The sequence below is a fragment of the Puma concolor genome, chromosome F2, assembly GCF_028749965.1.
Source record: "Puma concolor isolate L17-30 chromosome F2, mPumCon1.1.hap2, whole genome shotgun sequence".
In the NCBI taxonomy this organism is placed as follows: Eukaryota; Metazoa; Chordata; class Mammalia; order Carnivora; family Felidae; genus Puma; species Puma concolor.
This window is the reverse complement of record NC_141684.1, coordinates 19,687,739-19,711,381: the sequence shown is the minus strand read 5'-3', so window position 1 is coordinate 19,711,381 and position 23,643 is coordinate 19,687,739. Positions and strand designations below refer to the sequence as shown.

At 38.8% G+C, this 23,643-nt stretch overlaps 1 protein-coding gene and 1 pseudogene across 5 annotated transcripts in view; both read left to right on the top strand.

Annotated features, from left to right (window-relative positions):
* COL14A1 (collagen type XIV alpha 1 chain) overlaps positions 1 to 23,643 on the top strand; it is a 215,351-nt gene that overhangs the window by 118,051 nt on the left and 73,657 nt on the right. For all 5 annotated transcript variants that reach the window (XM_086695199.1, XM_086695201.1, XM_086695198.1 and 2 more), the window contains 9 exons: positions 881 to 1,020; positions 4,609 to 4,732; positions 4,947 to 5,090; positions 6,227 to 6,391; positions 6,976 to 7,014; positions 7,149 to 7,287; positions 11,727 to 11,869; positions 15,102 to 15,211; positions 17,286 to 17,444. In XM_086695199.1, coding sequence (XP_086551325.1) covers positions 881 to 1,020; positions 4,609 to 4,732; positions 4,947 to 5,090; positions 6,227 to 6,391; positions 6,976 to 7,014; positions 7,149 to 7,287; positions 11,727 to 11,869; positions 15,102 to 15,211; positions 17,286 to 17,444 — 1,163 coding nt within the window. The remainder of the gene's footprint in view (positions 1 to 880; positions 1,021 to 4,608; positions 4,733 to 4,946; positions 5,091 to 6,226; positions 6,392 to 6,975; positions 7,015 to 7,148; positions 7,288 to 11,726; positions 11,870 to 15,101; positions 15,212 to 17,285; positions 17,445 to 23,643) is intronic.
* Positions 17,554 to 22,765, top strand: LOC147571873 (large ribosomal subunit protein uL23 pseudogene; annotated as a pseudogene).

The following is a 23,643-nucleotide window of genomic DNA, read 5'->3' as shown; positions in this document are numbered from 1 at the left end:
TTCCCTAAAGAAAGGAGAAAGGCACATTATCTCATAGAATATTTGTGTGCAGCTGGCCTAAGATTAAAAGATTCAGATTATTGAAGATTAAATTGTTTGTTTCATCATAAAACAGAGTTAGCCACAATGATCCATACTAATAAGGGGAAGAGAGGCATAGATAATCTGAAACAACACAGAATACCAACAAAGGACTACTAAAAAATGCTTTCAGTAGAGTAGGTTTTTCTTGGTGTGTTTTTTGCTTGTTATGTTGAAATCAGTAATACCCACTGATAATAGTTTCCCTGGGCTAGCGTTAGGGTACATTTCTTGACATGTACCTATGGGTGGCAGGAAAGTATAGAGAGAATTGTAGAGCAAGGCTGAAATCTTGCTTATGGCCTCAGCCCAAATGCATACCACGTTGTAGATTAATCTGCTTCCATTGTGTCCCACGGTTTTCTTCTGAATTTGAATCTCTCTGAAGTTACTGACTCAATAAGCAGAGGACAGGGTGCTCAGAGTTATAGTTTGGGCTTTCTTTTAATAAGTGAGCACTGGAGAGCATTTGTTGATACTTCTGTCTCTAAATTGCTTTAGCCCCTCATTTTTCTATTCTTTCATTTTCTGTTTTTGGGGACTGAGATTGGTGGATTTTTTTTTTCCTCTTCTGATTCCACCTGTTTGTTAAAAGCTTCTCAGTCATGAATAGGAAGCTGACCATAGGAAAGAAATGATTGTCAGGAAGTGTAATGATTAAAAGCTTAGAATATTATTTATACCTTTTCTATGGGAATGGGCTCTAGTTACCAGGAGGAAAAGATCATCTACTTTGTTGATTTGACAACAACTATGTTTTCTCCTTATCTCTGATTCAAAATTCATTCTTGGTCTTTAGTATGTAGAGCTGCCAAGGCAGACCTGGTGTTTATGGTGGATGGATCCTGGAGTATTGGAGATGAAAATTTCAATAAGATCATTAACTTTCTGTATAGCACTGTTGGAGCCCTGAACAAGATTGGTGCAGATGGAACTCAAGTAAGGCTAATAGAACAATCTTTTTTTTTTAATAAATTTTTTATTAAGCTTATTTATTTATTTTGAGAGAGAGAGAGAAAGAGCAAGTGAGCATGAGTGGGGGAGGGGCAGAGAGAGAAGGAGAGAGAGAGAATTCCAAGCAGGCTCCGCACTGTCAGTGAAGAGCCCAACGTGGGGCTTGAACTCACAAACTGTGAGATCATGACCTGACCCAAAATCAAGAGCCAGATACTCAACCAACTGAGCCACCAAGGCACCCCCATAGAACAATCTTTAACTCATTCTATGTATTAAAAAAAAAAGTATCCCAAGCTATTGTTAGGACTAGTTGATATGGGTAATATAAGGATTGGATTTGACCTTGAATGAGAGAATAGACAAGTCTGAGTTTGGAAGCAGCTTACTGATGCGTGACAGAGCTTGGGAAGATGCTAATCCTTAAAAGCTATTGAATTCAGCAAACTAAGACAAGTTGGAATGGCCACATCAGTAGATGTTTATGTACACAACAAAGTAGCTCCTCTAAGGATATACCCAATATTTTCCCTGCCCTCGAGGACATTAAAATCTTGAAAGAGAGGGTTATGGCCACAAATTACTGTAGATCAAGTAACACATAAAGCAAATCAAATTTATTCATTCAATCAAATAAATATTTATTGAGGATTTATTCTGGTCAGGTAGAGTATACTGTCACAATGGTCATGACAACGTCCCCAGTTTCAGAGTGCTCATATTCTTAAAGGCAGGAAGAGGATGAGGATGAGAGGCAGATGTAAAACAGGAAACAAATAAATTCATAAAGTAGGGATGCAAGCCGGGTGCCTGGGTGGCTCAGTCAGTTGAGCGTCCGGCTTCAGCTCAGGTCATGATCTCACAGTCCGAGAGTTCGAGCCCCATGTCGGGCTCTGTGCTGACAGCTCGGAGCCTGGAGCCTGCTTCGGATTCTGTGTCTCCCTCTCTCTCTGCCCCTCCCCCACTCACACTCTGACTCTCCTTCAAAAATAAATAAACATAAAAAAAAATTTAAAAAGTAGGGATGCAAGCTATGAAAACAGTTATATGATTTAAGTTCACTGAAGATTCTCTTAAACTGCGTGGTCAGCAAAGACCTCTTTGAAAGGTGGCCTCCAAACTGAGATGTGGATGATGTGAGGAGGAGCCCGAAAGTAGAATTTCCAGAAAGGGAAGGTAGGAAGTACAAAGGGCCCAAGATGAAAATGAGTTTTGGGGCTTCAGATGCTAAAACTTGTGGCTAGAACATAGTGGGTAGGCACGTAGGGGGTAGGAAACAAGGTGGAAGAAAAAGAGAAAGCCAGATCATCTTAATTCTTGTGAAACATTGAAGGAATTGATGTCATCACAAATGCGGTGGGAAGCCACTGGAAAGCTTTAAGGAGAGATCCGATGTGCTTTTTTTTTTTTTTTTTAAATGTTTATTTACTTTCGAGAGATAGGGAAGAGCACAAGCAGGGGAGGGGCAGAGAGAGAGACACAGAATCCACAGCAGGCTCCAGGCTCTGAGCTGTCAGCACAGGGCCCGACGCAGGGCTCGAACTCACCAACCGTGAGATCATGACCTGAGCCGAAGCCAGATGCTCAACTGACTGAGCCACCCAGGCGCCCCCCGGTGTGGTTTTTCAAAAAAGGTCATTTTTGGCTTTTGTGGAGGGAATAGTCACACGGGTAAGAGTAAGAGTGGAAGCGGCAAGACCGTTTGGGATGCTGCTCTCATGGTCCAGCGCAGAGATGAGGGAGGCCTGGGGGTGGGTGGTAGCAAGGAGATGCATGGATAGGAACAGATTTGGAATAGATTATGAAGGAATGGCTGAGGAACGTGGGATGTAAGGGGAACATAAGAGAGAAATAGATAAAGTGCTGAGGCATTTCGGGGAAGAAGAAACTTGTTGGGAAAAGCAGAGACAGGGCCAGTTCTGTAGAGATGGTGGCCTCCTCGGCTGTGGACCTTGATAAGCTGGTGGCAACTGAAGTCTCACATGATCAAAGAAAGCACTTTGAAGATGCTGTATTTACTCCCTCCATCATCATTCTGAAAAACAAACAAAACCCCAATAAATTAAAAATGGCTCCAGAGTTCCACCGGAATAAAAGCAAACTGTAAGAAATGAAGCCAGGGAGGTTTTATTGCAGTGTTTAAGAACACAGATTTTGAAGTAGGATTTATCTGGCTTTGACTGTGGGTTCTGCCAGTGGCCACTTTTGGGATTTGGGGTAAGGTAAGGGGCTTTGAGTGCCTCCATCTCCTCGTGTGTAAAACAGTGGAAGAGTAGTAATTACTTTACAGGTTTGCTTCATGAGGAAAGCCTTGTAAATAATCCACCTCCAATTATCTGACATTTGTCCAATTACAGGGGTGCTTTTTTTCCATCTGTCAAATGACATAGCAAAAGGCCTACATACTATAGAGAGAGTTTTGTGAGCCCAAGGGAGATTTTAAAAGATTAACTGCTTCCACAGGGCGCCTGGTTGGCTCAGTCAGTTAAGCATCTGACTTTGGCTCAGGTAATGCTCTCACAGCTCTGGAGTTCAAACCCCATGTCAGGATCTGCGCTGACAGCTCAGAGCCTGGAGCCTGCATCAGATTCTGTATCTCCCTCTCTCTCTGCCCCTCCCCTGCTGACAGTCTGTCTCCCTCTGAAAAATAAATAAACATTAAAAAATTTAAAAATAAAATAAAATAAATTGCTTCCATGGAATATTACTCGGTGATCAAAAAAGAATGAAATCTTGCCATTTGCAACAACATGGATGGAACTAGATTAGAGTGTATTATACTAAGTGAAATAAGTCAGTCAGAGAAAGACAAATCTAAGATTTCACGCATGTGTGGAATTTAAGAAACAAAACATATGAACATAGGGGAAGGGAAGGAAAAATAAGATAACGACAGAGAGGAAACAAACCATAAAAGACTCTTAAATACAGAGAACAAACTGAGGGTTGATGGAGGGGAGGTGGGTGGGGGGATGAGCTAATGGGTGATGGGCATTAAGAAGGGCACTTCTTGGGATGAGCACTGGGTGTTACATGTAAGTGATGAATCACTAAATTCTATTCCTGAAATCATTATTACACTATATGTTAACTAACTTGGATTTAAATTTAAAAAAATAATAATAAAATAAAATAAAACAAAATAGACTGTTTCCTGGGGCGTCTGGGTGGCTCAGTTGTAAACTGTCTGATTATTGATTTCAGCTCAGGTCATGATCTCACAATTCGTGGGCTTGAACCCTGTGTAGGACTCAGCGCTGACAGCGTGGAGCCTGCTTGGGATTCTCTCTCTCCTTCTCTATGCCCTTCCCCCACTCTTTCTCTCTTTCTCTCTCTCAAAATAAATAAATAAACTTAAAAAAACTGCTTCTTGAAAAATACTTAGAGAACAAACATGCTCTTTAATGTGTTGTCAGATTTGGTATGTAACCTGTGTAAAATTTTAAGCCAAGGAAATTGTGTTTGGGTTAAAAAGGAAATTAAAATTATAGGTGAATCATGCCATTGTGTGTGCTCTTTGGCCCAGGGAAGGTTCTTTATATATGTGAAAACAAATACATCTTCTCTCTCCAGGTTGCAATCGTTCAGTTCACTGATGACCCCAGAACAGAATTTAAACTAAATGCCTACCAAACCAAAGAGACCCTTCTTGATGCAATTAAACATATTTCATACAAAGGAGGAAATACCAAAACAGGTAAGAACAACAACAACAACAACAAAAACTCAGCAAAGACCCAAAGTAATTAATTACTAGTAATTACTGATATGACAATTTTGGAGGCATAGTAATAAAGATTTTTTTGAAAAAGATTTTTCACTCATCTAAGAATTTCCTTCCAACCCTTCCCTCCCCAGTAAAGCAAAAGTGGGAAGGAATAAAATTGAACTGTTGTCTTCCTTTGTTTCAGGAAAAGCAATCAAGCATGTCCGAGATAGTCTGTTTACTGCAGAGTCAGGTACCAGGAGAGGCATCCCAAAGGTCATCGTGGTCATAACTGATGGCAGGTCACAAGATGATGTGAACAAAATCTCTGGGGAGATGCAATCAAATGGTAAGTTTTACACAGATAAATAGTAGTGGCCACCAGTCATGTTGCCATTGTTTTGTGAGTACAAATTTATAGGCTACATCAGAATGACTTTAATGTTTCTAAATCTTTCTTAATATTTAATCTAAACCTTTCTTAATGTTAACTGGACAATGTAGTTTTTAAAAACTTTCCAGGTTATAAATCTATTATTTTCCTGTATTTTCACTAATACTTTATTTACATACAGGACACCCTATATAAGAAATTATAGCAATTAAGTGCATTACTGTGAAAAGGCCCATTATAAAGGGCCAGGGAGGGACCCTGATCACAGGAACTCCTCAAGCCTCCTCATGTAAAATGGAAATTGGAATGTAAATGGAAATTGGAAAATGTAAAATGTAAAATGGAAATTCTCCTTGGATTATCAGGAAGATTACATTATTTTTTTAAATTTCTTTTTTAATGTTTATTTTTGAGAGAGAGAGAGAAAGAGAGACAGAGACAGAGCATGAGCCGGGGAGGGGCAGAGAGAGAGGGAGACACAGAACCCAAAGCAGGCTCCAGGCTCTGAGCTGTCAGCACAGAGCCCAATGTGGGGCTCAAACTAACAAACCATGAGATCATGACTTGAGCTGAAGTAGGACGCTTAACCGACTGAGCCACCCAGGCGCCCTGAAGATTACATTATTTAAGACATGCCTGGCAAATAGTAGGTTAATATTTATTTGCATTGAAGCATGACCCATTTCAGGCTGCTAAACCTATTAATATCTGGGCTTATACATGGAAAAAAGAAAACTAAGATAAAGTTTCTCTGTTTCAACTCCATTTCATCCCATAAATCTTAAAATAATTATTATATATATGTAGAATAAAGATGTTCCTCCAATGGCAACGGTATCGTCTCAAGCACTAATTGGGGCATTGACCACCCTGGGTTTCTTTAAAATGGAAAACTGCCTTAGGGATGATGGAGTCATTATCATGTAGTGAAATATGTGCATGCAGAATTCTGGTGGACTGTGGAAAATGACTTTTCCACCCCCCACCCTGCCTCCTTCATAAACACATTTTAAATATTGGAACGTGTCTTATATTGCATTATTTGTATCTTGTACAGTTTGAAATAATCGAAATCCCTTCCCCTTCCCCAGGCTACAGCATCTTTGCTGTTGGTGTGGCCGATGCGGATTACTCAGAGCTGGTTAGCATTGGCAGCAAGCCCAGCTCACGGCATGTCTTCTTCGTGGATGACTTTGACGCCTTTAAGAAAATTGAAGATGAGTTGATTACTTTTGTCTGTGAAACCGCATCAGCAAGTTAGTTCTTTGGAATTTGTACTTCACTCATGTTGCTTAATGGTTGAAATATTTAATACCGGTTAAATCATGAGTCCTGTCTTGATCCAAGGAAAGGGTATTGACTCGCAAGCTGTTTATTATGCGGACATGAAGTTTTGTGGTTTTGAGCATTGGGAAGTAAACCTCCCCTCTCCCTGTTTTCGGGTTTTAGGTAAAGACTTTTCCTAATGAGGGGAGAGTCTGTGCCTAAAAACAGCCCTGCTTAAAAGCTGCAGCAAATGGCTTCAAATGTATTAAGACTGCTCATCAGGGTAGCACATTAGAAGCGAGACTTCTCCTAACACGTGCTCTCAAGAGACCACCATAGATTTTAATAGACGCGTGAGAGGAGAAGGAAGCCTTGTCCTTTTGGTTGTAATGGGCCAAGCGAGAGCATTTCAGTCTTTAGGAATCCACAGAAAACCATAGCCACATCTGGTTTGGATTCCCTTCACAGTTGACTTCCGCAAAGATTATGTTAGCTTCCTGTTCTCAGGATGGGGAAAGAATATGTTTGGAAAATATCTAAATTAGTGTTTTATATTGTTTGTTTCGTTTCCTAGCCTGCCCACTGGTGTTCAAGGATGGCATTGATCTTGCAGGTATGCATTATCACAGTTTTTCCAAAAGCAAATACATTAGCTCTCATTTGGGGTCCAGAATTTTTTCATAGACTAATTTTGAAATTTAAAATCCTTAAATGCCTGTGTTTTTCTTTCTTTCTCTGTCTTTTTAGGATTTAAGATGATGGAAATGTTTGGTTTGGTTGAAAAGGATTTTTCATCTGTGGAAGGGGTTTCTATGGAGCCTGGTACCTTCAATGTGTATCCCTGTTACCGAATTCATAAAGATGCCTTGGTTTCCCAGCCAACCAAGTACGTTTCCATTGCAAGATGTTAAAGCCAATCATTTGTTACTATAGCTCAATGTGAAAATTGTGTCAACTTGAAATACGCTATAATAGTTCCCAGTAGGATTTTCCATGATGATAAAAACAGGTGATGTTCAGATTGCTTTGTTTAGAAACCTCAGAGTCATGCATAATGCTGGTTGAATTTTAATATCTGTTAGTCTGAGGAAATGTATATAGATAGTTTACACTTACCTAGTGCTGCTGTATACCAGGCATCATTCTAAGTGATTATGTATATTAACTCACTCAAAGCTCCAAACATTTCTATGGATTAGATTCAGTTATTGTCTCAATTCTGCAAATAATAAAACTGAAGCACAAAGAAGCTAAAAGACTTGAATGAGATCACATGGTTTGTTTACTGAAAATACTGGGATTTGCACTTGGCAATCAGGCCCCAGGGCCCACACCCTGAACCATTTCATGCCAGTGCCGTGAATTCAGCTGATTTTTAATCTTTGAGAGATCACAACACCAACTCCATATAGTTGAAAAGTAGTGTCGGGATTATGTAAAAATCACATCATCTACTCGCTTTACAGTTTGTGATGCACCTATGGATTCTTGCCCATTTATAGCAATTCTGCAAACTCTGGGGGTACTTGAGATTGCAGGTTGGGAATTCCTGGTTCAAGGAATCATCTCTCAAGATGTTGGATATTTTACATTCCAAATCAACATTTGTTTTTGTCTCCAAATGCCTTCGGTATTGTAATGTGAAACATTTTCAAAGTCCAGATTTTGATGTAGTGCACACGTGTGCATGAAAAAATGGGAGAGAACGTATTATAGTATTAAACTCATCTATCCAATTTATCCACAAGTTGCTTTTCCATCTTCTTCAAAATATTATTTATTAAATTCTAGCCTATTACAGTAGTATCCAAATTATTGTGTTGTGTTTCATTTGGGGGAATAATATTTGAAATGAGATCTCTATTAGTAATTTAAACTATTTACTGTTAAAAGTATAGCTTCATTTTCTAGCAAATTGTTATAAATGCCTTTGACCTATATAGAATATATGTGGTTTCCGTTTTTTGTTTTCTTTTTTTACGTAGTCTAGGAATGAATATTAAATTTGTTTTTACATTTATTTATTTTTGAGAGACAGAGAGAAACAGAGCACAAGTGGGGGAGCGGCAGAGAGAGAGGGAGACCCAGAATCTGAAGCAGGCTCCAGGCTCTGAGCTGTCAGCCCAGGGCCCGATGAGGGGCTTGAACTCACGAACCGTGAGGTCATGACGTGAGCCGAAGTCGGACGCTCAACCGACTGAGCCACCCAGGAGCCCCTAGGAATGAATATTAAAATGGATATTTGAAAAGTTCTTCCTGGAAGCCTAGCCAAAAATGAGAATTGTCAAAGGGAAGATCCTCTGCCCCACTGAAATGGCTCATCCAGTGGGCAATGCTGTCCAGTTGCTAAATCCATTCAATGGCTCCCAGCCCTCATCTCACTCCACCTGTCACCAGCATTTGACAATTTCTCACTTCCTCCTCCAGGTTTCACTCTCCTCATTGGACTTCTGGGACACACCCTCTTGAGCTTCTGTCTACATTACTGGCTGTTCCATTTCAGTGCTGCCTCTTCTTGCCTCCACTTCTTCATGTTGGAGGGATTAGGCCTGGACCCTTGTTTTCCCTGTCTATACCCTGATGATCTTTTGAATAGTATTCAGCATTGTTTATATGCCAATGACTCCTAAGTTTGTATTTCCAGTCTAGACCTATTTCCCTAATTTAGACCTGTGTGTGTAATGGTGTACTACTAGACATCTTGCTTGGATATCTAAATGGGCATTTCAAACTTTGCATGTTCAAGACCACATCCCTGACCCTCACTCCAGAACCAGCTTCACTTATTACCTTTTTCATCTTAATGACAACTACATCTAATTAGTTTCTCATGCAAAATATTTGACACTTGCTCTCATGCTCTATATCCATTCTACCGAGGAATCCTATTGTCTGTGCCTTCTTATCACCTCCATTGCCTTCACCCCATATGAGGTACTGTCATCTCTTCCCTAGATCACTGAAGCAGGCTTTTAATGTTTTCTGCTTCTACCTTTGCTTTCCCAGAGTCTATTCCCCAAGAAGCAGTCAGAGTGATTCTTTTAAAATGTAAATCATGCCATTCCAAAATCTGAAATTGATTCTCCATTCCCCTTGAATTAAAAGTCAAAGCTCTTGGGGCGCCTGGGTGGCTCAGTCGGTTAAGCGTCCGACTTCAGCTCAGGTCACGATCTCGTGGTCCATGAGTTCGAGCCCCGCGTCGGGCTCTGGGCTGATGGCTCAGAGCCTGGAGCCTGCTTCCCATTCTGTGTCTCCCTCTCTCTCTGTCCCTCCCCCATTCATGCTCTGTCTCTCTCTGTCTCAAAAATAAATAAACGTTAAAAAAAAAAAATTAAAAAAAAAGTCAAAGCTCTTGAATGGCCCATCTGGCTCAACCTTATTTGGGTACCTATCACCTCTTTGACTTTACTTCCTTCTTACCTGTCTCCTTCAGTCCATTCTCCAGACACATAAGGCACACTCCGTTTTGGTGTCTTTGTACTAGGTGGATGCCTTTGTCTTTGAGTTTTTCTTCAGATATAACCTTTTCAATGAACCTTTGCTCAAATGTAACTTCTCATTGAGGCTTTGAAGTGAAACCAGCAGTGAGGACTTCAATTAACATTGCAAAATAGTACATTCCAGCATTCCCAATCCCTATTAAATGGCTCTATTGTTCTTGTTTTGTTTTTTGTATGACATGTTTGCCTTCTAATACACTGTTTAATCCATGCTGCTGGAATTTAATGTTTCTACAAAGAGAGGAACATTGTTGGTTTTATTCATTGACATAACTTAAGTGCCTATTACAATGTCTGGCACATAGTAGGCACACAATAAATGTTAGATGAATGAATGAACTAATATATAAACAAAATGAATGAAATGAAACATTTTTATTTATTCAGATCAAACTTTCATTTTCAAATTTATGCTAAATTCCCATATTCTCAAATTTATCCACCGTTATGGGGCTCCTACATGTGGAAAGGGCTATATTTGTTGCTTCAAGGAAAAAGTATAAAATATATAAGAGATCCACTTAATTGTTAGAGAGAGATAAGCTGGTGTTGTAGGTGTGGTTTCCTGGAGACAGATCCAGAGGTGGAGACAAGTATGCAAGGAAGTTGACGTGGGTATACTCTCCTGCAAGGGAACAGAAAGAGGTGAGATGAGACAAGAGAGAAACGAAGCTATGAAACAATATCAGTGAGACTCTAAGTTGCTCCACATACAGGAGTTCTGAAAATGGAGCTACCTCGATTGGAATGAGAGGCTCTGGTCTTCATATCCCCTCAAACACCAGCTATTGAAACAGCTGCCAAAAAAAAGTTGGCATGACTTTGGGGGAGGCTTTTCTTCTGCTGAGGCAATTTTAGAAGCAAGTTGGTATTTGAGAGTTGTCTACACACATCACTCCCAGAAGCAGGAGTTACATATTCTCAATTCTTGAAGGTAGATCTGGAATGGTACATCCCAGCACGAAGCATGCACAAGAATGCAACTAACTACAACTTACAGTAGAAAGTGCAAATGTCTTTATAAAACGACTGTAGTTGAGATGAGCACTAGGTGTTATATGTAAGTGATGAATCACCGAATTCTACTCCTGAAACCATTATTACATGATATGATAACTAACTTGGACTTAAATAAAATGAAAAATAAATAAATAAAAAGTCTGTACATAAACATTATTTATAATACCAAAACTTTTGAAATGACTTAAATGTTTGATAAGAAGTGACCAGTTAGATAAATTACAGAACAGCCAGACAAGAAAAGATTGTACAGATGTTAAACATCATACTTTAAAAAAAAAAAAAGATTGAAGGAAATACGAACGGTGTAGTAATTGCTGCTAAGAAGAAAGAAGGGGTAGCATTATATAGATTGGAGAAATACTTACAGACATTCTTTAAAAACTGGAGGGAGGGGCGCCTGGGTGGCGTAGTCGGTTGGGCGTCCGACTTCAGCCAGGTCACGATCTCGCGGTCCGTGAGTTCGAGCCCCGCGTCAGGCTCTGGGCTGATGGCTCGGAGCCTGGAGCCTGTTTCCGATTCTGTGTCTCCCTCTCTCTCTGCCCCTCCCCCGTTCATGCTCTGTCTCTCTCTGTCCCAAAAAAAATAAATAAACATTGAAAAAAAAAATTAAAAAAAAAAAAAAAAAAAACTGGAGGGAAATGTACCGCATCAAAACAGTGGTCACCTCCATGGGATTAATGGTGATCTGTTTTTTTTTTTTTTTTCTGTTTTTCCTAAATGTTTTAAGTGTATTTGCTTTTATAATCAGATAAATAACTTTTTTTAAAGGGATGCAATAAATGTTTTTTTTCCCATTTTTCAGGTATTTGCATCCAGAAGGATTGCCCTCTGACTACACAATGAGTTTTCTATTCCGGATTCTTCCTGACACTCCAGAAGAGCCATTTGCTCTTTGGGAGATTTTAAATAAAAATTCTGACCCATTGGTTGGAGTCATTTTGGATAGTAAGTGTATCTATTTACATATTTGCACCCACATGTGTGAGTACTGTGTATAACATACCATGCTGTCTTGCCTGTTTTGTGTACGATTGGCCTTGAAGAGCATGGGTTTGAACTGCCTGAGTCCACTTCCACAAGGATATTTTTTGGTAAATGTAGCGCAATATTGTAAGTACATTTTCTCTTCCTTATAATTTTCTTCATAACATTTTCTTTTCTCTAGCTTCCTTTATTGTAGGAATACAATATATAATACCTAGAACATACAGAATACGTGTTGATGGACTGTTTGTGTTAGAAGTAAGGCTTCTGGCCAACAGTAGGCCATGTGTAGTGAAGTTCGGGGGAGTCAAAAGTTACATGTAGATTTTCTGCTACTTGGGGTGTTGGTGGCCCTAACCCTCACATTATTCAAGGGTCAATTATATATTGTAGAGTAACTCATTTATCTTAAACCCTGAGTAAATACTGACAACAAATTATGTGCCAGTTGATTCATTCACTGATCCACTCATTCTTTCAACAAACATTCATTGAATTTCTACTATGTGCCAGTGCTAGGCTCTGGGATTCGGTAGTGGGCAAGGTGGAGAGAGAGAGACAATTACTGAGATAGTAAAAATTTTAGGAAGAGCAAAGTTGGTGGTGGGGGAATGGGGAAGGCCAGTGGGAGGGGAGAAACCAGAATCATTTTTTGTACATGGATATGATAAGTGGAAGATTCTTTTGGGGTGTCTTGACCCAGTTCCAGTGTGTGTGTGGGAGGGGTGTCGGGAGGGTGGAGAGTTTTGCACACAACATCAAACAGTTCTCAGATACCAGCAGGATGTCTGAGAATTCAGCTCAATTCTAATACTGTCAACCCAGACAGAGCATCAGATTCCGTAGGTTAACGGTTCAGTCCCATAAGACTGTATCCTGCCACCCCTCTTTCAGACTCCAGTTGCAAGCCAGGCTGTTACCTGTGTTTCTGGTTGGCTCCAAATCAGAAGTTTTCCCACAACATGCCCCCCGCCCCCTGCCCAAAGAAAATCAATCAATCCCACGAGCTTGTCCTTGGATTTGATTAATTTGCTAGAGTGGCTCATGGAACTCAGAGAAACATTTTGCCTGCTAGATTACTGCTTTATTATGAAACGATATAGCTCAGAGACAGCCAGGTGAAACAAATGCATACGGCCAGGTATGTGGGAAAAGGCACAGAGGGTCTCTGCCCTCTCCAGGCATGCCACTTTCCCTGGTCTCCATGTAGTCAGCAACCTAAAAGCTCTCTGAACCCTGTTGTTTGGGTTTTTATGAGGTTTCATTAAACAGGCGTGATTTATTAAATCATTGGCCATTGGCAATTGAACTCAATTTCTAGCAACTCTCCACTCCCAAGAGGTGGGAGAAGAAGTGGGATTGAAGGTTCCAACTGTAATCACAGGATTGGTTCTCTTGGCAATCAGCCCTCCATCCTTAGGTTGCCTAAGGGCTTTCCAAAAGTTACCTCATTAATGTAACAAAAGACATCTTTGTAGCTCTTATCACAGAAAATTCCAAGTGCTTTAGGAGCTGTGAGCCAGGCACCATGGACCAAGACCAAATACATATGAGAAATACTTATTTGTTCATCTGAATGACCAAATATATATCACAGTGCCTATTTCGTATCCCAGAAAAAATGCCAGATTTGCAGCAACAGATTTGGGGAAGAATTCTGGGATGGGGATATAAATTTGCAAGTTGTATATGTGTGGCATATAAGCCATGATACTGTGTGAGATCATCTAGAGAGTGAGTGGGAAGAGAAGAGGTCTGAAGACAGGGGCATCCCATTGTTTGGAGGTTAGAAAGTTGAGGGGAGCCAGTGAAAGAAGCTTCTCAATCACATGCTCTTGGATGTCACCCATGATGATCATTTAAGAGGATCATCAGGTTTTCGGTTAATGCCACTAAGTTTTCTAAAGATGTTTGTAGTTTAGGATTCCAATCAAGCTAGGAACCAAAATTTGGTGGCTATTGTTAGGTGCTAACTCACAGCCAAATATGATATTGTGAAAGCATTTTGCATGCATACTGAAACTAAGGGAAAGCCGTACATTAAAGGGGTATAAATAATTAGCTCCCTATGCACATGAAACTTAAAAATCAAGAAATCTCTCAAAATGATTAAGACTAGCTCATTCCCTTTGATATCACAATGAATAATTACCGTGTAACCTAGGAATTAATTAGTGAAAAAAAATGCCTTTTTAAATTTTTTGTAATATAGTATTCCTTGTAACATGAAATCCTGAAGATTAGGAAGATTTCATTTGTTTGTGGATTTAGTTTGTTCATAATAAAAGGCATACTGGAATATCACTCTTCTGGAACAGTATAAATTGCATGTCCTAGAAAAGCTGTTTGCTCCAGTGGGTCAATACAGCAAAGGGTCTGGTTTCTAGGTCTTAAGATATGATTAGCTTTATTCTCCCTTTTTGTCCGCCTCTAGTCCCAGCTTCAGACAACCGTCTCTGAGCAAGGTGTTGGGGATGAAAGTACAGGGAAGAAAGTACAGAGGAAGAGTATATGTAGGGGCCCAGCCTCACCATCATCACCACATGGTTAACTGGCCAGCTGAAAGCCTGGGGCAACCCAAGGACTATAGATCATTTCCGTACTTACTCATCACTCTGTTCTAAACACAGCCTTAAGGGACGCCTGGGTGCCTCCGTTTGGGCTCAGGTTGTGATCTCACAGTTTATGTGTTCAAGTCCTGCGTCGGGCTCTGTGCTGACAGCTCAGAGCCTGGAGCCTGCTTCAGATTCTGTATCTCCCTCTCTCTCTCCTCCTTCTCCACTCCTGCTCATGCTCTGTTTGTCTGTCTGTCTCTCTCTCAAAAATAAATAAGCATTAAAAATTTTTTTTTAAATATAGCCTCAAAACAAAGGATGCATTATTTTCAGTCTTGAATTTTTTGTAAAAAGTTTTAAAAAAATTTTTTTATGTGTTTATTTTATTACTTATTTTTGAGAGAGAGACAGAGTGTGAGTGGGGGAGTAGCAGAGAGGGAGACACGGAATCTGAGGCAGGCTCCAGGCTCTGAGCTGTTAGCACAGAGCCCGACGTGGGGCTTGAACCCACCAACCACAAGATCATGACCTGAGCCAAAGTAGGATGCTTAACTGACTGAGCCACCCAGGCAACTTGAATTTTAGAAAAATTATTTACCCATTATAATACATTCTAAACTTTATTTTTCTTTGATTAGATGGTGGTAAAACCTTAACATATTTCAACTATGACTACAGTGGGGATTTTCAAACAGTTACTTTTGAAGGACCTGAAATTAGGAAAATTTTCCATGGCAGCTTTCACAAGGTGAGTAATGCTTTGTACACATATTTTCTTTGTTTGCTGTGTGCAAAGCAACAGAGACATATATTCTTTATTCTATTTGTTGTGGACCAAGCAGCAGAGAAGTGTAAAAAAAAAAAAAAATCCCACGGAGCTTTAGATCTCATATTTTCATTGGAGTAAGAATTATCTGTGGGCTTATTCTGGTTTGGTAGTTCTAAGATGCGACCCCAAGCTGTGCATTTTTATCAGGTACCCAAAAAGTGGTCCAGGCTCACACTTAGAGGAACAATTACAGGGTACTGTATTACTAGGAGGACAGTTGTTAATTTGCTACATGATGTGTGATGTGGAGAGGACTGCTGGTCTACCCAGCCACCAGTGTAGATGAAAGCCCAGTCAGCTAAATCATGTTAAAACGTGAAGATAGTTTGTACTGATATTTTTACACATACACAGATAACCCCTCACTACCATTATAAAAGTTATTGTGAGGAAGAATTTTGTAAAACCTGACTGACTGTAGTTCTCATTTCTACCTGGTATTTGTGATAGAACTCTGCCCCTTACCACTTCGTATCTCTGAAACACTTACTTTTGGGGTTGCAAGAGTACATCCCACATTTACTGTTTCCTTTGTGCTTAGCAAATGACCCCACTGATCTCTGGGCTGTGAAGGAATGCAGTCTGCCAAGACCACAGGGAGAGCAGCATTTAGAGGTGGTGCTGCAAAAAGCCTTGCCTCTTGACCCTCCTTCTTGAGTGTTCAGTGAAGGAAGGGATGTTGCAAGCAGTCTTCCTCTTGGCTTCTGTCTCCTGACCTAGATCACGGTCAAGTCCTAACTGACACAACTTTGCTACTTTTTGGAGTTTCAACTACCATAGCTGCATAAGAACAACTGCATACCAACGTTCTTAATCGTCTTTGCACAAAAACAGTTGCATACAAAAAACTTTATGTTTAAAAGAACTGTACAACCAGAAGTAAAGTATCTTAAAAACATGAGATACAGGTAGAGATTTATTAGTTCATGATTCAAAATAGTTCCATTAGCATCTCTTTGGATTTATTGTCATTTACTCACCACATTCCTCTGGGTATGATTCGTTCTTGGTTAAGCAGAGTCCATTGCAAAGCGGTCAAGAAAAATTATAAGGGAGATGAAAGCATGTGAGATCCGTGAGTATTAAAAACCACATGGCCGGGGGTTCCTGAGACTGCTGCTTTGGATTCTGTGTCTCCCCCTCTCTCTGTTCCTCCCCTGCTTGCTCTCTCTCTCTCTCTCAAAAATAAAAAAGATAACACACATTTTTACAAATCCTCACAAAGAATGTATACACTCCTAAATATATTGCTATAGACCTGAAAATTCTAGAAATTTCACTTTGAGAAAATTGAGCCACACATTAAGCCAAAAGGCTTTATTTCTTTTGGTCCTGGAGTCACCAGAAAGAATTCCTCCTTCCTCTTTAGATTCTAGATCTCCTCCTCTCTTCATCTTAAATTAAATAAGTATTATGAAAATGAGGTTTGTGAACAACTGGAAGGTACCATAGATAACTTTTGCTGGTAAATCAGTTAGCATTTTTTATTTTAATATTTTCATGTTCATTTCCACGTGCGTTCAGAAAAGGTATAACTAGTGCACCCATCCTGTCATTTCAGGATATTGCTGCTTTAAACATGTTTTTAAAATTTTTTAATGTTTATTTTATTTCTGAGGGAGAGAGAGAGAGAGAGGGAGAGAGAGAAACAGAGCATGAGTGGGGAAAGGCAGAGAGAGAGGGAGGCACAGAATCTGAAGCAGGTTCCCAGGCACCCCAGGATATTGCTGCTTTAAAGAAACACTAGATTGGGAACGCTTTTGAAGTCATTTTGAAAGAAAATGTTAATTAAATAAAGATAGAAGTGCTACCTGAATGTGGGACAGTCATGGTTGTAGTAAAAGTAGAACCTTTCTCTTGTAGCAAAATGCATAGTGCCAGAATTCCTTCCCTTCCCTTTCCTACTTTTTAGTGATGAATCATGCAGTTATGTAAGTTTGCTTGATATTTCTTCCTGCCTCTTACCTCCTGAAACATCTTTACTTTTACCCAGATACACATTGTTGTCAGCAAGACTTTGGTCCAAGTGGTTATTGACTGCAAGCACGTGGCTGAGAAGGCAATAAATGCCTCAGCTAATATCACGTTGGATGGTGTTGAAGTCCTGGGAAGAATGGTCAGATCAAGGGGACCAAATGGAAATTCTGCACCAGTAAGTGGATAAACAAGTGAAGCTGTGCTGTTATAGGGGGAAAACAAGGGTTTTCCAGGGGGGAAATTTGGTAAGAGAATGGATGGATGGATGATGGATGGATAGATGGATGGTTGGGTAAATAGATAACAGCCTCTTTAAATGAATGAAAATATACATTCAAAGTTCTTGGCAGTAAACCTCTGCTATATTGTAATAAGGATAATGTTCCAGGAATTAGACTAGTGTGTTTTCTAAAGGCATTTTAAAATGCATATGGTAAAATATTCATCAAATGGTTTATGGCATAAATGGTTTGTTAATGAGAATCGAAACTGTAAATCAGACCTCTAAATAAGCAAATATAAATTCGTACAAAATATATGACTATAATACACAGGAGATTTATGTAAATTTCTCATTTGGGTTAGATTTGGGCATTTTTAAATGAGATTTTTATTATTGGTAATGTGAAGTTTACCCTTTAATCATTAAGTTGTTTAAGTAACAAATCATTTTAAGACAATATATTTTCATCATATAGCATAGAATTTAAGACTAGGAGACTTCCAATTGGCAAAGAAATCACATTCCTTTCTTTCACTACCCACAAAAAAGAATAGTGTACATAAGCTTTTGTTTTTACACCTTGTGTTCACAGCCAATTAGCGACATTCTCTCATTTGAGTCATTCTATAATTAGAACCAATTAGCCTAGAAGGCATTTTATTCTTGGAAGCAATTCCAACTATTTTAATGAACATTTCTATGTAACAGAATAATCAAGTTAATTATGAGTCACTATTATTGTCTTCCGCTTTCTAGATTTGTAGAACTAGCCAGCAATATGGAACTGGAGAATGCCTTGATGGTTTTCAAAGTCTTTCCAAGCTGAAGATCACTTTATACAAATGAAATCTTCTAGTATGTCAAATAAATAAATAAGATTAAAACAGTCTCATGCTAATTGAAGGGGAGAGAGGACATGGAGGAACAGGTGTCCCCACCCTTCAAAGCAGTTCTGTTCAAAACAGTTTCAGAGTGGTCAAGTGATTTCCTCCCGGACACTTCGCTATTTAGTGGCATTTCTCTTTGTAACAATACAAGGGAAATCTTTGTGTATATAGGGAAACCTTAATGCTTTCAGACCTTGAGAGATGTGTGCTGATTAGCTTAACAATTAGTGTTGATGTGTCTTTAAAAATACTTTTGTTTCTACTTTCCTTTGGAGAAGCATGGATTAGATGTTCAGAAAGAGAGACTATGAAAGCTATGGAAGGCTCTCTTATTTTCGGTTATGGTAAGGGACTTTTAAGAATGCTTACATTAGTGCAATTGTTGGGTCATAGGGTAATTCTATTTTTAATTTTTTGAGGAACCTCCATATTGATGGGCAGTAAGGAGGGCACTTGTTGGGATGAGCACTGGGTGTCATATGTAAGTGATGAATCACTGGGTTCTACTCTTGAAACCATTACTACACTGTATGTTAACTAACTTGAATTTAAGTAAATAAATTTTTAAAAAGTATATTTACATTATAACCTTTTGCAAGGATAGTGCCTAAAGTGAAGAAGGAAGCCCCGTGCTCCTCCCAAAGCCGAAGTCAAAACAAAGGCTTTGAGGGGCAAGAAAGCAGTGCTGAAAGGCATCCACAAACACATCCACACACATACACACACACTTCCTAACCTTCTGAGGGTCCAAGACATTGTGTCTCCAAAGGCAGCCCAAATATCCTTAAAAGAGTGCCCCCAGGAGAAACAGGCTTGACCAATATGCCATCCTCAAGTTCCCCCTGACCACCAAGTCAGCTATCAAGAAAATAAAAGTCAACAACACACTTGTGTTCATTGTAGACATCAAGGCCAACAAGCACCAGATCAAACAGACTGAAGAAGCTATATGGCATTGTCTTGGCCAAAGTCGACACCCTGATCAGGTCCAATGGAGAGAAGAAAGCATATGTTTGAATGACTCCTGATTATAATGCTTTCAATGTTGCCAACAAAATTGGGAACATCTAAACTGAGTCCAGCTGGCTAAATCTAAATACAGGTGTTTTTTTACCATAAAAACAAGAACGTTTATATTATATTGAGAAATTATCAACTCTTAATGTTTAGTATTTCATACTGATTAAGAAACACACCATCTTCTGCTTCATAGAAGATACCTTTTGATAGCACACTCCAGAATTTATAAGACTCCATAATTAGCAAACTAAGGATATCTTGCGGGGATAAATGGATGTCTATAGATAGATGCTTGGATGGGTGAACGAATAGACTGCAATTTAAGAAAGAGAAACAATGCTAGCCGTTTGAGATTCTGGACCCAAGTCACTTAGTACTATTATTTTTTTTTCATTTTAGAAATAATGTATATAAAATCCCTGACACATAGTACCATTCAATGAAGAGCGGTAGTTATTATTAATGTCAATATTACCTCCTCCACCTTACCTTTTCTAAACCTCTAGTGCTTGTTTAACACTCAGTTATTTGTAGCTATCTATTATGTTCTTGCACTTCTATTTATCTACACTTTGCCCCTCTAGCCAGAGTATAAATCCCTTAAAAGAGATACCATGCCATGGTCTTCATTTACAACTACCACCTTCTACCCCACATCACAGTATCTAATAAATTTGGATCAAAGGAGTAAGCTCTCAAGACATACTTGATAGACATTAAGTAGAATGTCATCTATTTGAATTGGATCGTGTCTTTTCTTAAAATGTTGTTTCGTATATATTGTATTCCATATGTGGCATTGACGGTAGTCCAGTTATATATATATCCTACCTTCTTCTAATTTGTATTTTACAATTACAGTTTTATAATTATAATTACAATAATTACATTTCAAATTAAGCTCTCTGTAATAATTGTACTCCAAGTATATGACCAATTATATATCAAAGAATTTATTTCTGAAAGCAAACGTGCCTGTAGGTTTTAAATCTACGGGCAATAAATCTTTACTTTTGGGCACGAAAGAAAAGCAATTAAACAGAGCACCCTCTGTGGTAACTTCCAGCCAGTAGCAGACAAAGGGGAATTTATAGAAGTCAATAATTAAAGAGTTCTTTGTAAGGCTCCCAAGGAAAAAGTTGTGGCTTTTGTTAGAATCTGGAAGTCTACAAAGGATCACTAAATAGATTTTCAGTGTGCCCACTTATTAAAGAATTTGATTACGTTGAAATGGATAATATTAGATTAGATCTCAAGAATGTGATCGGAAACTCACTTGTTCTTTTGGGTGATTACTTCATTGTTTCAGTGCAAAGCAAAAAGAGGTTTCAGTCTGCAGCTTTCAACTTAGAAGTCACAAATTAGTAACATAATTTTGATAGATATCTGTACCCCAGTACTCAGCAAAAGGGAACACGTAATGTGCAAGTACTGGATTATTCCAGGTGGAGTAATTGTCATATAAGAGAGATGAGTAGTTTATAGGCCAGCATTCGCTAGCAAATTCCGCAGTGATTCAAAAAATGCCAGATGATGGGAAAACTATAATATTCAGTCTTTAAAGAAAATAGATTCTTCTTAAACCAAAGTTGAGTGGAAGAGAGATGAGTGGATTTAGGGATACAGTAACTACTGTATTAAGATTGCTCACATTCGTAATAAAAACAGCTTGTGTTCAGTAATGTGAGATTTTATAGTTCCTAGTGGGACTAAGCTAAGAAGCTGGCTTAACTAAGCTGTCAAAACACATGTGGGAAGAAACCTAACAACTGTGCTTCTCCTTTCTGTTCTCTCTCCTAAGAAGTTTCTTCTTTTTTGATACCTGATAAAATTATAATGCTGCCAGATGATCCTAGAAATATTTTCAGCTTCCTGGCATGTGATCATGTTCTTTGTGCCTTTCTTGCCCCCTTTCCAAATCTAACACATATAACTATCCAATTGACATTTCTTTAGTCCTCTGCTATATAAATAAACACGAGTACAAGTTATGTTATAGAGTTTTTTTATAACATAATTTACTGAGTTAAAGCTTTTATGTGGGAATCAACAGTAGACTAGTCAATGATGGTATAGAAACAAGTGTTTTAATTTTTTTAATGTGTATTTATTTTTGAAAGAGAGAGAGAGAGAGAGACCGAGTGTGAGTGGGGGAGGGGCAGACAGAGAGGGAGACACAGAATCCGAAGCAGGCTCCAGGCTCTGAGCTGTCAGCACAGAGCCTGATGCAGGACTTGAACTCACCGTGAGATCATGACCTGAGCCAAAGATGGACGCTTAACTAACTGAGCCACCCAGGCACCCCGAAACAAGTGTTTTTAAATTACAAGAAAATGATCGTGTTTTCATATGAATTATGTATTTTAATCCTTAAAATAATAGTAGCTCATATTTATTGCATGCCTACTATGGACCAGGCAGTGTGTGCTTTTCTGAGATTATCTTGTTTAATCCTCCAATAACTGTAGGAAGAGATCCTTATATTATACCCACTTTATAGATTCAGAAACTGAGACTTCAAGAAGTTAGAGAGGGATCCCCTTTCAAAAAGTGAGGAAAGCAAGATATGAGACTGTATGTGACTTGCCCAAGATTACCTGCCTGCCTTTGTAAGCTCTCTATCACTGGGTCAGACTGATTCTTATAGAATTTAAAGCATAGGAGGGAGTCTGGTCTGTGCCTATGCCCTGTCTGTTCACCAACATATTCAAAGACTCATCATTATTTAAATTCTGACCCTGAAAGTGAATGCAGTCAAGATGTCCTCCCAAAGGGATGCCTACACCTAAACATTTTAATTACAACCAATAGGTACAACAGCTGTTAATTTTCATCTCCTCATTTAATTAGTGCCATTATGGTTTCCCTTAAATTCAATAAATTGACTGAGACCAAGTAAGACAACCATGCTCAATAGCTGAGAAGGGGTCAGTGCTTAATAAATCTTAGCTTTGAGATGGAGTCTGTAAAAGTTAAACACCAGCTTAAAGCAGAAGATGATTGAGGTCCTCAGTTGCTCTTTCCCTAGTATTCCTGTGCAGTGTAAATCTCTCTAAGTATTTGTATAATTTCAGGTACAGCTTGACTTCAAGTTATAAGCTTAGTTATGCAATGCTGGAGAAAAATCAGAGGATAAAATCTGGTTATCAGTGGAAAGTTGAGCCAGGCTACATTTTCATTCCCATTCACATCACAATGACTCAACCGATGAGAAATATTTTATTCTCATTTTCGTGTTAACTTTTGACCCCAAATGACTTGCCTTTTGTGTTACACCCAGACCAAAATGTCCAATAATGAAAAAAGAGCATTTGTAATTGACTAAGCATTCCCCTGGAAGGTATTATAACAAATGAAAGTAGGAGCTTATGCACCCCTGTCTCTTTTCTCTCTTTTTTCACACATATATTTTTTATAATGTTCAGTTAGTTACAAAAGCAAAAAGAGGCTGACTCTTGCGTTAGTTGCTTAAAGTGTGATTGATTTTGAACCACATTGTCTTGTATTTTCAGGCACTCAAATATAAGATCTTTTGACATACTATGTTTGTACTGTTCCCTACACAATTTCTACAAATATGTATGTCATTGCTTTTGGAATAAAATTCAGAGGGTTTTTTTTTTTAATCAATCTTCAGAAATGTGCCTTGGAAAAGAAGTCCCTAAATAAAGGCTGAGGAATCCAAGCAATTACAAATACAAAACAATTATGAATAAATTTGTTGTACTCACAAAAAAAGGCTGCTGACTTCATCAAACTTGAAAAAGAAAAGACAGCCCACAGCATTCCACAAATGATAGTATTGGCTTCATTCAGCACTTAGTAGGCATTCAACCCCTTGAATAAATAAAATAAACTCCTAAGGATCCCAATAGCTCAATGGGACAGAAGGTTAGCCAAAGCTTTGTTTGTAGACATCATCCTGTTAAAGGTGATTAGGTAGTGAATGTTTATTTGAAAAACATCAAGAAGGCCTGGTCCTTACTGGGGTTCATGACCCTTCTTTCTTTTACTTACATCTTTCCATTCACTAAAAAGCTTTTACACTGTGGGCTCTATTCAGAAATGGGGAATTTCTTAATGGATGAATGACTAACAGACTGAACTGAATCTAATACTGTCATAATGGGGTCCATTTAATAAATGCCCCAGACAAATAGCATTGTAAAGTTAGGCTGGGGTGTCTGCATTTTAAACATGAGACCAAAGATCCTTTCACTGCAAAATGAAGCACAAGAAAATGA